Raw genomic sequence first — 15,315 nt, forward strand, 5'->3', positions numbered from 1 at the left:
CATCTACACAACAGTTCAGACTCAGGAGCTGTAGCCAATAATGGGGCTTTGGATGTACCACCCACATTCTAGCAGTTTGTACCTTTAATAGCTATGTGAAAGATATTCCAAGTGTTAGATGGAGAAACAGCAACTTCAGCTCGGGAAGATCAGTCATCAACCCAAATTAATGCCCCTGTGTTGGACTATGATGATGAACATAATAGAAAAGCATGTGGTAGGTTAGATCTGGTTTTGAACAAAAGACAAATTATTTATTTCTTTCTTCAAATGAAGCATAACACTAAGGTATAAAGGGAGTATAAATAACATCTGATTGTGCTCCTAAGCTCCATGCTATAACTTTCTTGCAATGACATCCTTCAACAAATTAACTACATCATTACTGTTAAGTATTAATTGCACAAAACAGATACACAAAATATATAATGAGCTAGAAAGAGGACAACATTCTTCCATTATGACAAACAATTCTAACAAGAAATGGAAAAAAACCCAATAGATCTAGGCTTACACTGATGGCAACACTGAGAGTTTTAAGTCCTCTCTTTGAACACATTACATGTGATAAATAATATGCAAAATATTTAAAGAATTTTATTGTTGCTTACAGAAGATACTTAGCAAGCAAGGAGACAGTAGCCATAACTGCCTCATGTCTCATATCCCCATCATTCAATGCAAATTTTTACATTTCATGCAATAATCCTGAGCTTATTTTCAGTAACATTGAAATGTCATCTATGTTAATTACCAAATACATACAGAGCCCAGCTATGGGGTCTATTGTATTATTAAGGCATGAAAAAAGAATAGCAGTTTATCAACTCTGAATGCCACAAATACAGCACAGCAGTTAGAAGGCTCAAAAAAGCTCAGAAAGTACCAGTGATTTCTGTGCGGAGGTCCTCCCAGAACACAACTGAACCATCAGTTCCTGAAAAGGCACAGAATCAAATCCTGTCCTTACTGACATCAGGGAGTTCTGCCATTGCCTTGACTGCTGGACCAAGCTTCAGAGCTATTAGGAGTGACTCAGACTCCTCTTCATATCCCCAAAAAATTGAAACTTCCTCTCACTCAAGTCAAGTATTAATTTAAAAAAACAATACCTACATATTGTTTTGTTAATTAGTATTTTAAGCCTATGGAAAGGTTCAATTCATTATACAGTATGGCAATTAATAAAAAGCCTTTTCAGAAAAAAGCTTATTTGTTAGTCTGATTTATTAGTACGCTAAAAGAAGGGGGAAGTATCATGAAAAGAACCTCTGCCAAGTTTATGCTCTGTTTATGAATTATTTTTAGTTTTAAAATGAAAGATTTTGGTAAGCCAAACCAAGGATATGTGATACAATTCTAGACTCCATGGTTCAATGGCTCTTCTGAAAGACAAAGAGCACCACAGCCTTGTCCAGTCATCAAGTGAAGAACTCATTATCTGCATAAGTTGTAAGGGGCTAGCAGTGTCTAGATTGTGCAGTTCTTCACACAGTCTCTATTTTACATCTGAGAAGCTCTTGCAAAATGCCCTTTAGCAAGCCAAGGTATTCCAGTTCAGTTAATTAAGCCATTGAAACCAGGGACAAATTGCTGGCAAGACTTACTTCATGCATAATTGCATTATGTCCCATTCTGGGAACTAAAATAGCAGATGATCTTTAACTCTGCAACTGCTATTGCCTAGCCTTTGTGCAAGTATTTACCTAGCTGAGCTCAGAGTTTACAAATCCAGTAGCCTTATAATTCATGTACAGGTGGCCCATGGTCTGCCATGGACAGAATGCTGGTATGCAAGAGGGGTTGACTTTCCATGCCTGCACCCCTTGCAGATGCAAGCCGCCCCTTGGCAGAGATGGTGCTGTCCAATCGTGCCACTGCAAGGCTCTGAAAACTTTGCAGATGCACAAATCTGACTTAACTAATTTCACCTAAAACACCAAGTAATAATATTGAAAAATTGCTTGTCACACTAAAACATCCAGGAAACTCATTACTGTCTCATTTGAGATTGAAGGATCAAAAAAAATGTTGTTGTTATTAGTTACTGGGTTAGAATTTGCAGGGCTTTTGGTTAATTTCTACTAAGAAATAAGTTAAAGAAGGCTAAGGCTATAAATTGGTACTGTTTCATTTATAAATATTCACTTTACCTCTCTTCTAAAAAACATGTTAAGGAAAAAGGTGGCCAGAAGGATCACACATGTTGTAAATTGTAATTTGGTTGTTAGGCTGCAAAAACCAAAAATGTAAGTGAAGTTGAGCACAGTGTAAGAAATAAACCAGTTTTTAATTAACAACTTATTTACAAGTTCATAAAATCAACTGAACTGGAGTAGATGTTCTATGTTTGTCACCAATATTTTATTGTAACTGGTAACTTGCACGCTTTTTAGTAGAACAAAATGAAATTAAAGTCCACTATATACAGCCTTTGTACAGGCTACTTGACTATACTCAAGGCATAGTGATCATAGCACAACCTAGTCTTCATAATAATTTGTGCACAAAAAGACACCAATCAGACATTATGTGAACATTACAGTGAAATGACTTCACAAGTCCAGTGAAAATTCAGCATCATACAAAACATATTGATCTACTGCAAATTACATCCTTTGAAACAATAAGCCTTTTTTTCAGTAGTAAATTAACCAGAGTCTGATGCAGAGATTTGTGTAGTTATAAGTCTTTTAAGTGAAGCAACCTCTGCAGATAAGTTTGCTATGCCCTGCTTCAAATAGAGATTCTCTGACTCAGAGACATTGTAGATATTGTCTTTTATTTCAACAACTCCAGTTTTGCAACCACTCTGAATTTTAACATTGAGTTCCTTCTGATGCCAGAGTTCTGGTTTAAGTGACCAGTCTTGGATATTAGTCACTTGAACCGAGAAAGGAGTGTGAGAAGAATGCACCAAGTTTTGCGCACCATGTTTTTCAAGTTCAAAATGTCTTTTTGAGGACATGTCAATGGGTGATGACAACTTCTGCGTTGCATCATAGTCATTATCCATTGCTTCCACTTTAACTTGCATGGCTTTGGCTTTGATTCGAAGCTTGTGAGGCAAAGCTGAAGAATTCACTTCTGGAACTTTCACTGTTGCATGAACATTTTTATGTTCAACTGGGGAATGAATTGGACCCTTAGGAACCTGCTGTTCATCTTCTCCATCAGATGACTTTCCAACTACACCATCATCAGTTTCTGACGTTCTCGGGGAATTACTGGAGGACCTATTAACTTGCAAGAGAGGAGGAGAATGTGAGTATACATTAAAGGTAGCTCCCATGTAGTTTGGATATATGGACGCTTTGTATGAACCTCTGTCATCTCTTGGCTCTCTCTCTAATTCCATGGGCTCCTGCTTTATAATCTGGAACTTATTTTCAGGACTTCTGCAGTTGCTTTGTATACGAGTTGGTTGGGTATGCTCTACAGTTGATGTTTCAGATACATCAGACATAGAGCTTTGAGGAGAATGTTTAATGACAGAAATACAACTGCTACCAACTATAGATGGTTCATGTTCATCTACAAATGAGTTAATATTTGATTTGGAACTCTGATAATCTTGAAAATACACAGTTGTTGAGCTACTGAGTTTCTGTATCTCTTGGGCATAGGCCGCAGAACTAATTAAACCAAACTTTAACTTCAATGAAAGCAGCTCTGCCTTCAAAGTGGCATTCTCTTCTCCCAGTGCAATTAGTTTGTTCTCTAAGACAAGGTCATTCAGTCGTCGTTTTTCACGAGATCTTTTGGCAGCTTCATTATTTTTCCTCCTTTTCTCCCAATACATAGCATCCTTCTTTTCATCTGGAATGAATTCTCGCTTTCTCCGGCAAGCTGAAGATTTGCTCTTTCCACTACTTGCTTCAGTAAGTAGTATATCTTCATTTGTAGACAATTCTTCAGATACTTCTGCTAAGGTTGACTTAAGTACCATGATTTTGTCCACATTGCTACTTGTGTCAACAGGTCCGTGCTCCTTTTTAAGGGTCTGCATTTTTCTCAGCTGCATCAGAAACAATTTGTAGATCTACAAGAAGCAACAGAGCAAGCTATCTTCCCAGTACTTCTCACTCCACAACTTGAAAAACACAGTAATTTTAAATCCACACACATTCTTCCTTTTCTTTCATAATCTCAGAGAGAAGTGTCTGTCTAGAACCAGTTTTCTTCGCAGATTCAATGGGAATCTTCTAAAAACCTGAAACAAATAGAGAATTTTATTACTAATTAGGAATTGCTTGATCAAAACACACAAAAGTAGCTATTGACAAATATTTTAGATAAGAATTTGGATGATTAAACCTGCTGTGATATGAAAAGAGCTCAACACCGAAACTATTGGTATTCTAAATTTCATAACACCTAGAGGTAGCAGATTTGCTTCCAAAACAAATATTATACGATCCAAGGAGGAATCAATTAAAAAACATTTGAGTTTTGACCTTACAGTAATGCTGTCACTGAACCTTCCATGGCACCACTGGTTAAACTAAAACTTTTCAATACTTTAAACTGCAGGACACAGCATATTGATGAGCAGCACTATAAAGTATCCTGTTCCACATTAAAGCATCTCTTCTGAAAACAGCTGTGGTGTATGACAGAAATGCAATACATTTGGGTCCTTCAAGGATTAAAAATAACATAAGCTGATTTAGAGAAGGAGTGCTTTCTATTGTCTTAAAATACCACCATTATCCATTATCCAGTGCTTATCTATTAAGCATTTAATTGCTGCATTTGAATCCTGTAAAAAAAATATATATCTATATGTAAGTGTTTGCATCCATCATATTAATTCTAACTAGCAAGTTCACACACATAATTTGGGCAAGTACCTAACTAAGAAGTATTGACAAAAGATGATGTAGTTTTCTAGTATCTTACAAAGAAAACATTAAAATTAGTATTGAAAAATACATTAGAGAAATGACATTTAATTAAAAATTTGCATTTGACAAAGTCGTATTATGTCAAAGTAAAGTTTAATACTGTTGAGGCATGTGCACTTCCAGGAAACAGCATTTGCATTGAAATAAAAGTTTAGACCCAGAAGTCTTACCATTAACAAATAAAAACTAGCCTAACCTTTAGCTTCAGACATTTTAATCATTAAATTTGAACTTAAGAGTTTATATTGGCCTTTGTTTTATTCAGCACCTTTTAATGCAAAAATATTAAGATCACTTGGTCTTGATCTTATGCACAGCTTCTCAGTATATCATTTTCTACAGTAAATCATGTTCCTGTTGAAAAGAATGTAGTATGCCAAGTGCTTTTATAGAATTGACTATCGAGTCAGCAATCATTCTTGCCTGTACGACCAGAAGGAAAAAATGAGCAGCTTCAGATTAATGTCTCTATTTACTGGGAATGTTTTTACAATGACAAATGAAACTAATTTTAACATTATCAGTCAAGAAAGTTATAAAAGAATTAATGAATTGTATTCTGTCAATTTCTCTTGTCTTTTCCAGAAGGCAAAGTGGAATGAGTGATGTAGTAACAATTAAGCAGGGTCATAAAGACTAAGGTTTCAAGCTGGATTCTGTTCCATCAAACCATGCCAATTCTTCTGTCATGAAAAATTAACACATTTAATAGAACAACTAAGTAGAATTTCCTAAAATACATGGTTAATACTGACATGTAACTATTTGTCTTTGATAATACAAACTAATGAAAAATAGTTAGACACCAACCTCACCAAAGACAACATCTAATATTTTAGTGCAAAAGCAGCGTCACAAATTGTCATGTTTGAAAAGAAGAAATGTACCTCTAATACAGAAACAGTTACATAGTTAGACCCTGATGCAAAATTCCAAGTGGAGTCAAAAGGGAGATTTCTGTCAAGACTGAAGGAGCTGGATCAGCAAACCAGGAACCATACAGCAACGCAATCTGTTTACAATCTGTTTCTCCAAATTTTCAGTAGTTTGATTTGCTGAAGTAGGTGCATAGACATTTTGCCCATTTCACTGATTCAGGGAATTAATTATTTAATTCATATGCATACCATTTTAAACCTAGTGTAACTCAACACTTAAAAAAACTGTTGCTGAAACATTAAAGCAACAACAAAAAAAAAGAGAAGACAAGGCCACTTGATCTTTTGTCATATTTATAGAGTATTCAGTCTCTGTAGCACCATTTTACAATAACAGAATACTGGGATCTCATTTCATAATCTGGTAGAACTGGGAGTACACAGTTACTGATCGTAATTGTCTTGATCCAGTACAATTACTGTATTCACCTGTACCAGTAGCAGACACCTTCCATGGCACACAGCAGGAAACTGTATCATGTACTCAATATGAAATCATCATTTGCCCCTTAGAATGTACCTCAGCCAACTCTCACATGAGCAAAATGTGCTCAAAACAACTTTTGTGCAATTTCATGTCCTTAGTTCACAGCTCCTACTGAATTTAACAATACCAGAGGGCTACACTCAAATCAAAATATTTGTTCTCCAAGAAAACACACTGATATGCATACATCATCATTGTTACCATATATATAGATGCACCATATAGCCTAGAACATCTACACTTACTCAAAGTGGTAACAAACAAGGAAGTACTTACAGAATCATTGGATATTTTAGAAGAACAAAACCATACCTACACAAATTAAATACTTTTTCCGCTATAATATTCCCATCTTTTATTTCCACATGCTATAAAAGCAATGTTTAGTCTTGAACAAGAATGTAGCAGGATAAGAATCTGGACCATGTCTATCAGTATGGTCTCCAGCTCAAGTCTAGTCCAATTCAGTGTTTGTCCAACACTATGGTCTAGGAAAAATACTAACAATGATAATAATAATTAGCAAAAAAGTTTCTGCATTGTGGCTTTTTTCCTAAATGAATGTTGACTAATGACATAATTCATCAATATGACCATATTGATAGATAAAAACTGAACTGCATGTTCAAATATCCTCCCTCAAGCCCAAGACTGGCACTGAGCTGAATTTAGTCCTACCAGCTGCAGAGTTTGTGTCCCTTGTTCCATGGGACATCTGCAGACTGGACACTGGAATGGCCCAATCTGCCCACGGTAGCACTGTTAATTCCTGTATTGGCCAGTTTCCCTCCTGTACACATTGTTCCTGGCATAAACAGACAGACTGTAAGTAGTATGCAATCCACAGTAAATATTAAGCATGTATCAAAATGACTGTGTTGTTGCATGCAATATTCAACTTTGCTCTCTGCCAGAGTCCATCAGTAAAGCTGTCAAGACAGACATGTAACCCACTGACACAGTCATACGGGTTTGCTATTTATTCAGTTACACCTAATGCCATTACTTTTGCGAATGAACAAAACAACAGAAGACCTTCAGCTCTTTCTGTATTTCTTGAGTGCTTTTATTATGGTAACTGGAACTGAGGCTTTACAAACAGGAGTCAAAACCCTTGTTTAGTAATACTTCTTCATGTGGATCAGCCCAATGCTGAGACTGTAAACAAATTAAATTCCATCTGATGATAATGGCAACATGCCTTCAATGGAACCAGCCATTTCACTTCACTTCACTTGCATTTTATAATTCCATTGGAAAACATGAGTATTTAAACATAAATTAATGAACTGTAATGATTCCTCTGACTACATTTCAAATACCAATATTTTCCCTTATGATTAATTTTTCAATTGCTTTATCACTCCCTCATAAAGTGTTATAAAACCAACATTTGGTTGGTTGATGTTAATGGCACTGAGTGCCAATTCTACAATGTAATAACACTCGACCCTATTAACTTAATTACAAAGCCAGATTTGCTCCCCCAGCAATTTTGCCATTGATTTCAACAGAAGCAGAATACAATCCCAGATCCAAGTATTAATGAGACTGTTGTATAAGACTCATGCTATTGAAGCAAAACATTATGCATGCAGAAATCACAAAAAATTAATTTATCCATGGGACTTCAAAAGATACTGAAGTGACAACATGGCACATTCAAGATCTGATCCTGGGGATTTACGTATTCACACTATAATAACTGAAAGGTCTCAAAGTTTGGAGGACAAGGCCACAGGTTTGCTCTCTTCTGTGTAATTTAATTGCATAAATAATTTCTGCTTTAGAGAATGTATGGGAGCCTCCTCATGTACCTAATCTTCTGCATAGAGTAACTGAATGCTTTCATTTATATTTTGCAAAATAATTCATGCTATTTCCAAGCATAATTTTTCAAACATATCCTAGGATAAAATGACTGTTTAATTCTACAGCTCTAGCGTTTTGATAGTGATTCTATCACACTAAATGAAATCCCATTTCTAGCATTGAATGCTCAAACACAATTCAGTTTTGTATCATTGTGTCTACAAGAGGAATATATATCAGCCCTTAAAAATGGAAGAAAATAACAGTTGTGTGTAGCTTCTTTTGTTCTAGGAAAAAACATGTCTCTATTATCACCACCACTACTATATGGCACACTCTCAAAAAACAATTGCACTCATCTTGATGCCTCTGCTTATTTTTAGTTGATGTTGTCCATGTTTTGCATAGGTATCTTTAATTATATTACTGCCACCATTCTGCCCCAGTTTATCAATTTTGAAAATCTGGCTACATACCAGATGAGCTGCTATAGAAATTGTTTATAGATTAAAAAGCTACCAGTTTGCATTCCAGTTTTTGGAAAACTGAAAGATATATTTTGCACTTTATCTCCAAAGTATCCCAAAACCAGATGCTACCTATCTCAATACTTTTATATGGTACAGAAAAAATATTCTCATTATACACATGGGACTGAGTTTAAGCTCAGGTGGTGCATGCACAGCCTCCCTAAACACTGCTGAAAAATTTTAGAGATACTCTACCTCTACTGCTTTCCACAGACAAAAAATTTGCCATGAGACTCTACACCTATCATTATTACTATCATAATTCAGGAATCCAGAGTATCTCCAATCTCCACTGAAGTCCTTCAACAAACTTCTTCTTGCCTTTTACCTACAACAGTTTGTGAGTTAATGTTCCTGTTGAAGAAAAGCTTTAATGCTGGATACACTGAACCAGTGACATCCCTGGGACAGATTTGTGGGTCAGAGGGTCTAGACAATGTAGAACAAATGAAGTTAAAACTTTCTGATAAAACCTAGGTGACTGCATTTTATGCTGTGATGGACAGGTTACCTGCAGTCACAAAGGGGAAGAGCATTTACAATATGAATATTGCCACCACTTTCTGCCGTTACGTAGTAATGTGCACAAGGACCACGAATGTGTTACAACAGCGTGAAGCAACGCACAAGTATTGATCCTGTATGCAGTTTCCTTTTCCTACATCATGAACATCTTAAGTGCTTAGTGTTTCAGGACCAATGTGTAATTAGGTCAGTGGAACACTGATGATGATAACTTTGTACAAGCTGACCCACTTTTGCTAAAATGTTGATCATATTATTGAAGGAAAAAAATGGAATATGTCCACAAAATATATTCCATCGGGCTCATCAGATATCATTTATTATGACACTGTTCAATCAAATGTAAGGAAAAAATAAGTAAGATTATAATGGAACTTGAAATACTATTGCAAATTCATATTACCCAACTCTATGTTGCACCCAGAAAGCTGATGTCATATGTAATTTTTTAAGAAAGGCTATCTTTGTTGGAAAAATTACTTAAGTTACAGTTTTATCTTAAGAACTACAAATTAACTCATTAAAGTACAGCCTGTTTACCAAAGGTAAATTACAGAAATAAAATTTCTATTTGGAGGGCACAAAACATATGTTAAGGGTAGCAGTTGTTCAGAAAAGGTCAGTGAATCTTAGTAAGTGCCAATTTGCCCCACATTTTCTTTCATTTCCTTGTGAAGACAGTATGATTCTGCCAGATCTGTTCATGTTTCCCAAAACAAGCTATTTATTGATCTAGTTCAAATGGTAAAAAACAAGATCTAAGAATATTTCTGATAGCACCAGGAAAAAATGTAAAACTGAGAAGGAAATAAATATATCTTGGGTAAATATTTAATTCCATATATATCGTATACACATGTAAACATGCAATTTAATAATACCATATCACTTTCCAGTATTTTAATAAAGCCTCAATAGAAACAACTGTTACTGAAGTTACAGTACTATCTATGACAGTATGTTTCCCATTTCAATAGCTACTTGACAGCACGAAGAACTAGACTGTGAAAAGCTATAACTTAATAGCAACCATGTTCTGGAAATACAATCTCAGGTTTCCCTTAGTTACAAACCATTAAAAATAAGTCCACAAAATCAAATATTAATTATTCTGACAACAAATAGCTTTCTATTATTGAACTGTGTTCTTAAAATGCCAACCATGGACCAGACCTTCAGCTGACCTAAATTTATATGGCTCTATTTAAAGGCAGCAGAATTATGTCAATTAATCCCAGCTGATGCTCTAAACATGCATCTTGTTATATAACAACTGAAGTAAATATAAAGAATAAACGCTGGCTGTAAATTGTTATCTACCACTCACAGCAGACAGAGCAGAGAAACAGCAATCTTTAGAGCTCCAATTCTCTGAGATGGTCCAGACCACTGCCCATGCTGAGCATAATTTTCTTTGTTGGGTTGCATTCCACTTGCAAAGAGAAGTCTTGCAGCACTGACATCTTTATTGTCAGCTGTTGTGCAGACACCTCCGTAGCAAAAACTGGTTAATTATTCAAATACTGCAGGACAGGCTGAAAATTACACCAAGGTGGAGCAACTCAAGAAAGGGGGAAAAGCCATGTCTTAAATAAGGCATTTTTCATAATAGAATATATATTTAATATCTGTCACAAAATTCAATCTCATAGTATGCTATTTTGGACATGGACCAATTCAACAAGTGAATTAGGAAAAAACACAGGGTATCTAAGGTGGCTAGATTTATTTCAGATCTACCTTATAATACAATTTTTTAATAACATTGTTTCTACCACATTTTTAGTCAAGACCAACTATTCCCTTGTTTACACAATCTTGTTTTTAACAGTCATGCTTATCATCAGTATTAGACAGTTAAATTATCATGTAGCTACTAAAAAAATATTTTCAAATACTGTAAGGCAATGCTTTAATACTGTAAAATACTAAAACGGAAATCAATTGTCATTTTCTTTTAGATTGGACTGCAGGAATTGGCCATCTATTTGCATTTTTTTTCTATTACATAGCCTAAGCACATTTATATCTCATAACTGGCTGTAATGATCATGGCAAGGTCACCTAGAAGAGTCAATTAAGCCGATGAGTCAGATACATTGCTTAACAGTGTGTAATAAGACTCAAACAGAGGATTTTATTGTTCATATTATTGCATCACAGTGATGTTATAACAGCAGTGAGATTGCCGTCTGGAAAAAAACTATTGCATAAGTGTAGTTTGCATAACTATTTGTTAAAATAAGTCAATTTAAAATGAGTTAAAGGTTTATTTTATTTAAGAGTTTTATTTCAAGATAAAGGATTGGAAAAAAGCAGCATTGTGCTGATATCTTTCTCAGACTCTCTTTTGACTCTACTGCAATAGAAAGAATGTATGTTCTATAAATTTCATCCAAAGCAAGGCAAATACTGTTCCCTCTTAAGATGAGATAAGCTGTTTGGAGGTCATGTAAGTTCATACTGCCCATGGGAAGATTCTTAGCTTCTTGACACCTTCACATCTGTTTCATAAATACAAAAGCTAACAAACAAAAAAAATCCCCCCCAGACCTCATAACAAAACGCAAAACAACCCCCACCAAAACAGCAGAAACTTGTAGTTTTGGATGCAAATTCAGGAAGCTGGATATTTTGAAAGCTAGTCAAGAGTCCTTTGGAGCACAAGATAAAAATATAAAGTAAATGAAAGTGGAGGCAGAATATTCTAACGCTTATTAGCATTTTAACAGTCAAAGACATCTGTAATGTGAGACATGTGTAATGTAACAATAACTGTTAGTGCCAATGTTATTAACGATCCTTATTCAGCAGTCCTTGAACTTGTTGGCTTAAATCAGGCTTTTGGGCCAAAACACCAAATCCTTATTCATTCGAGTTTACCATCAAAGTCAAGATTTTGACTGAATAAGGACCATAAAAGCAATGGACATAGCAATATTTCAAACGAGGCTCTGGATTTAATTAATTACTGAGGAGGGCAAAGATAACTCAAAGTAGGTTACATACACACTGGAGCAAACATAACAAAACTAAGTGCAATCATTCAAGTTACAAGGACAACAAAAAAAACAGGGTTGCTTTTAACAAAACTGTAACTCCAAAAAAGCCTCACTGTCAAAGCTGTACTTGGCCCCAGCAATCAAGCAGCAAAAAAAGTTTATGCAGTTACCAAGAATATTACGTTTTTAAAATACTTTCCTGCTACTTGCTATAGCAGGTACAATGAACATAAAGCCTGTGGCTGGGGTACTCGGTTGGGAGGTTTTTGGTCAGAAGCACAGAGATGTTTGTTTCACGTATTGGAGAACCGTTTTAGTAATTAAAAATTGAAAAAAAAAATTAAAATAAATTAAAATCACCTCATCTTGAAAGGCAAGTCAGAAACTTTCAAGCTATGCTCCTATCGAGGACACAGCACAAGCCGGCCCCAGAGTACAAAACACACAGCCACTGCGACGCCGAACCGACTTGGGAAAAACATCACAGAATTAGGCAATGATGATTTTTTTTTCCTCCCCCCGCCTTTATGATGTTGTTGTCGCTCGTTACGTAAGAAACGAAAGAAAACGCTCATCCCGTGCCTACCAGCGAGGGCCTTTGTCTGGCGATCCCTGCCTGCAGGCGACGCTGGGACTGGGGGGGCGATGGGCAGCGGGGTGGGGACGCTCCGCGGGGCGCGGTGCGGGGCCGAGCCGCGGGATCGGCGCCGCCACAAAGGCGGCCCGGCTCGGCCCCGCGGCCCCCTACGTGACCGGCGGCGCACGGCCCCGGCCCGCCCGGCCCCGCGCTGCCAGCCCGCCGCCCCCCCGCCGCCGCCGCCGCCCCAGCCCAGAACAAAGGGCTGAGGGGAGCGCACGCCCGCCGCCCTCGCCCGCCGCCGCGCCCCGCCGCCCGGGGGAAAGGGAGGCAGCGGCGACCCCCGCGAGCCCCGGGAGGAGAAGCGGGCGCGGAGGGCTCCGCGCAGCCAGCTCCGCTCCCCCGCCCATCGCGTCTGTCACACTGACCTACTCCCGCGGAGCCCGCGCCGCTGCCCCGCGGGGCCGGCCGCACCTGGCCCCCCGCCCGCCGGGCACGGCCGGGACGGCTCTTCCTCTCCCCCTCCAGCGCGGCTGAGATCGCCCGTAAACGCCTTTCTTCCTTTAAATCAAGCCATCCCCGTTTGGTTTGTTTTGGTCTGATGCTTTGTTTTTTAAAAATTATTCTTCATTTCTTATCCCCCCCCCCTACTGAAAGCCCGTACCGGAGAGATGCCACGGCGTCTGGGCGAAACGCCTTCCCTAAAAAAAAATAAATACAGCCTGATCTAAAAAGCCTCTGAAGGCGTAGAGTTAAAAATCCGAGCAAATGCCTCGAACGTCTTACACACGCACGGCTCTGGAGAAAAGACCAGAAATAGCACATGAAGCCACAATTGCTAAAACGCGAAGGGGCTAAATATAGACCCAACACAAATCTCGTTTTAAGGCACCCGGCACGCAGCCGGCGAGCGCGCCTCGCCTCCCCACTTACCCAGTTGTCTACTTCCCTTAATAAACACACTTTAACAAAACCTGTTACAGTTACGGGTTTAGGGGGCTCTTTTTTTTTTTTCGGGGCGAGATTGTCCTAGTTTCTTTGTAGGCAGATTATAAAATCGCATAATTAGCTCCCTTTTCCCAGCCCCGCCGCCAGCATATTTTGTGGTTACATAATGCAACATTTCCAGGAACTATTATGCGATCGGTCCCGCAGCGCCTAAAAAACAGCGACAAAAAGTGACGGAAAAGGCTGGCTGAGACAAGCGCAGCCCCGGCGCCGGGCCGCTGCCACTGATCCCGACTGCCGGCGGGCAACATGCCCCTACGCCGCCCGAGAGAGGACTGGGTCTGGCCGGCGGGCTCCGGCAGCAGCTCCCGGTGGTTCTGCGGCTGGCGCTGCCCGGGACCCAGCCCTCCGCCCCGCACGGCGCCCGCCGCGGCAGCTCCGCTCCCCGCCGGCACATTATGCAACGCGGAGCGCCGCTCCGCCGGCGCTGCCCGGGGCTCGCCCGAAGACACGCGGGGCGCAGCGCGGCACGCCAGGAACGAGCACGCCCCGACAGCCAGAGCCGCCGGCCGGCATCTCCCGGGCTGCCTCCCGCGCCACCACCCCTCCGCCGAGCCGCCCGCCGCCGCGCGGAGCGGCGCCGCCGCCGGACCCTTCCCCGCCCGGCGGCGGCCGGAGCTGGCCGGGCTCCCCTTAAGCACGAGCCGATCCCCGCCCGCAGCCAGAGCGAAGCTCCGGGCGGGCGCCACAACTTTGTACGCGCGCCTGCCTTCCTTCCTTACCTGCAGCGCGCCGCGGAGCGCCGAGCATTCCTCGCCCCGCGCCGGTGCCCGCGCTATGAGGGGGGCGGCGGTGCGGAGCGGGCGCGGTGCGGCGCCGCGCCGTGCGGACGGCGGCGGAGCGGCGGGCGGGAGCGCGCGGCGGCGGCGCGGAGGGATGTGTGTTAGTAGGTCAGGGCTGCGCGGCGCGGCGCTCATAGCCCGCATGCCGGCCGCGCCGCGCCGTGACTGGCGGCCGCGGCCGGCCAATCGGCGCCCGGCGCCGCCGGGAGGCGGCCAATGGGAGCGGGCGGGGGCGGGGCGGGGCGGGGCGCGGGGCGGCGCGCCGTACAGTAGGTCTGTGTGCTGCGATTGCATAACCGCCGGCGGGGGCGGCGCGGGGGGCGCCCGCGCTTACGTAACCGGCGCGGCGGAGCGCGCTGGGGGGCGCTCGCCCCGCGCAGCCTCCGCCCGCCGGGCGCGGCGCCTCCGCTCCGCCGCCGCCCCGGCCCGCACCGCCACCCCGGCCCGCACCGCCTCCCCGGCCCGCACCGCCTCCCCGGCCCGCACCGCCACCCCGGCCCCGCACCGCCACCCCGGCCCGCACCGCCACCCCGGCCCCGCACCGCCACCCCGGCTCCCGCCGCGGGGCCGCGGTGCGCGGCGTTACGGGGGTGTGTCTGCGCGGCGTGTGGGAACCGCGCCCTCGCACCCGCCGGCTCCGCGCCGTCGGGCGAGGCGCGCTCCCCAGGCGCGCTCCCGCCGCCTCGCCGCGTTCCGCCGGCGGATCGCGCCGCGGCTGCTGTCGCTGGCGGAGAGCGGCGGGGAGAG

At 41.6% G+C, this 15,315-nt stretch overlaps 1 protein-coding gene across 2 annotated transcripts; it reads right to left on the bottom strand.

Annotated features, from left to right (window-relative positions):
- Positions 1 to 227: 227 nt before the first annotated feature.
- Positions 228 to 14,694, bottom strand: NFIL3 (nuclear factor, interleukin 3 regulated). 2 transcript variants are annotated; one of them, XM_021530398.3, is made up of 2 exons: positions 14,509 to 14,694; positions 228 to 4,213 (listed from the first exon to the last, which is right to left on the bottom strand). In XM_021530398.3, exon 2 carries the CDS (start codon positions 4,022 to 4,024, stop codon positions 2,651 to 2,653), a length of 1,374 nt encoding a protein of 457 aa, XP_021386073.1. In that variant the 5' UTR covers positions 4,025 to 4,213; positions 14,509 to 14,694; the 3' UTR covers positions 228 to 2,650. The 2 variants fall into 2 exon arrangements, with proteins under 2 accessions (XP_021386073.1, XP_021386074.1); XM_021530399.4 differs by lacking the exon at positions 14,509 to 14,694 and adding an exon at positions 12,788 to 12,949.
- Between the last annotated feature and the right edge of the window lie 621 nt (positions 14,695 to 15,315).

Source organism: Lonchura striata, chromosome Z (assembly GCF_050655825.1).
Source record: "Lonchura striata isolate lonStrDom1 chromosome Z, ASM5065582v1, whole genome shotgun sequence".
In the NCBI taxonomy this organism is placed as follows: Eukaryota; Metazoa; Chordata; class Aves; order Passeriformes; family Estrildidae; genus Lonchura; species Lonchura striata.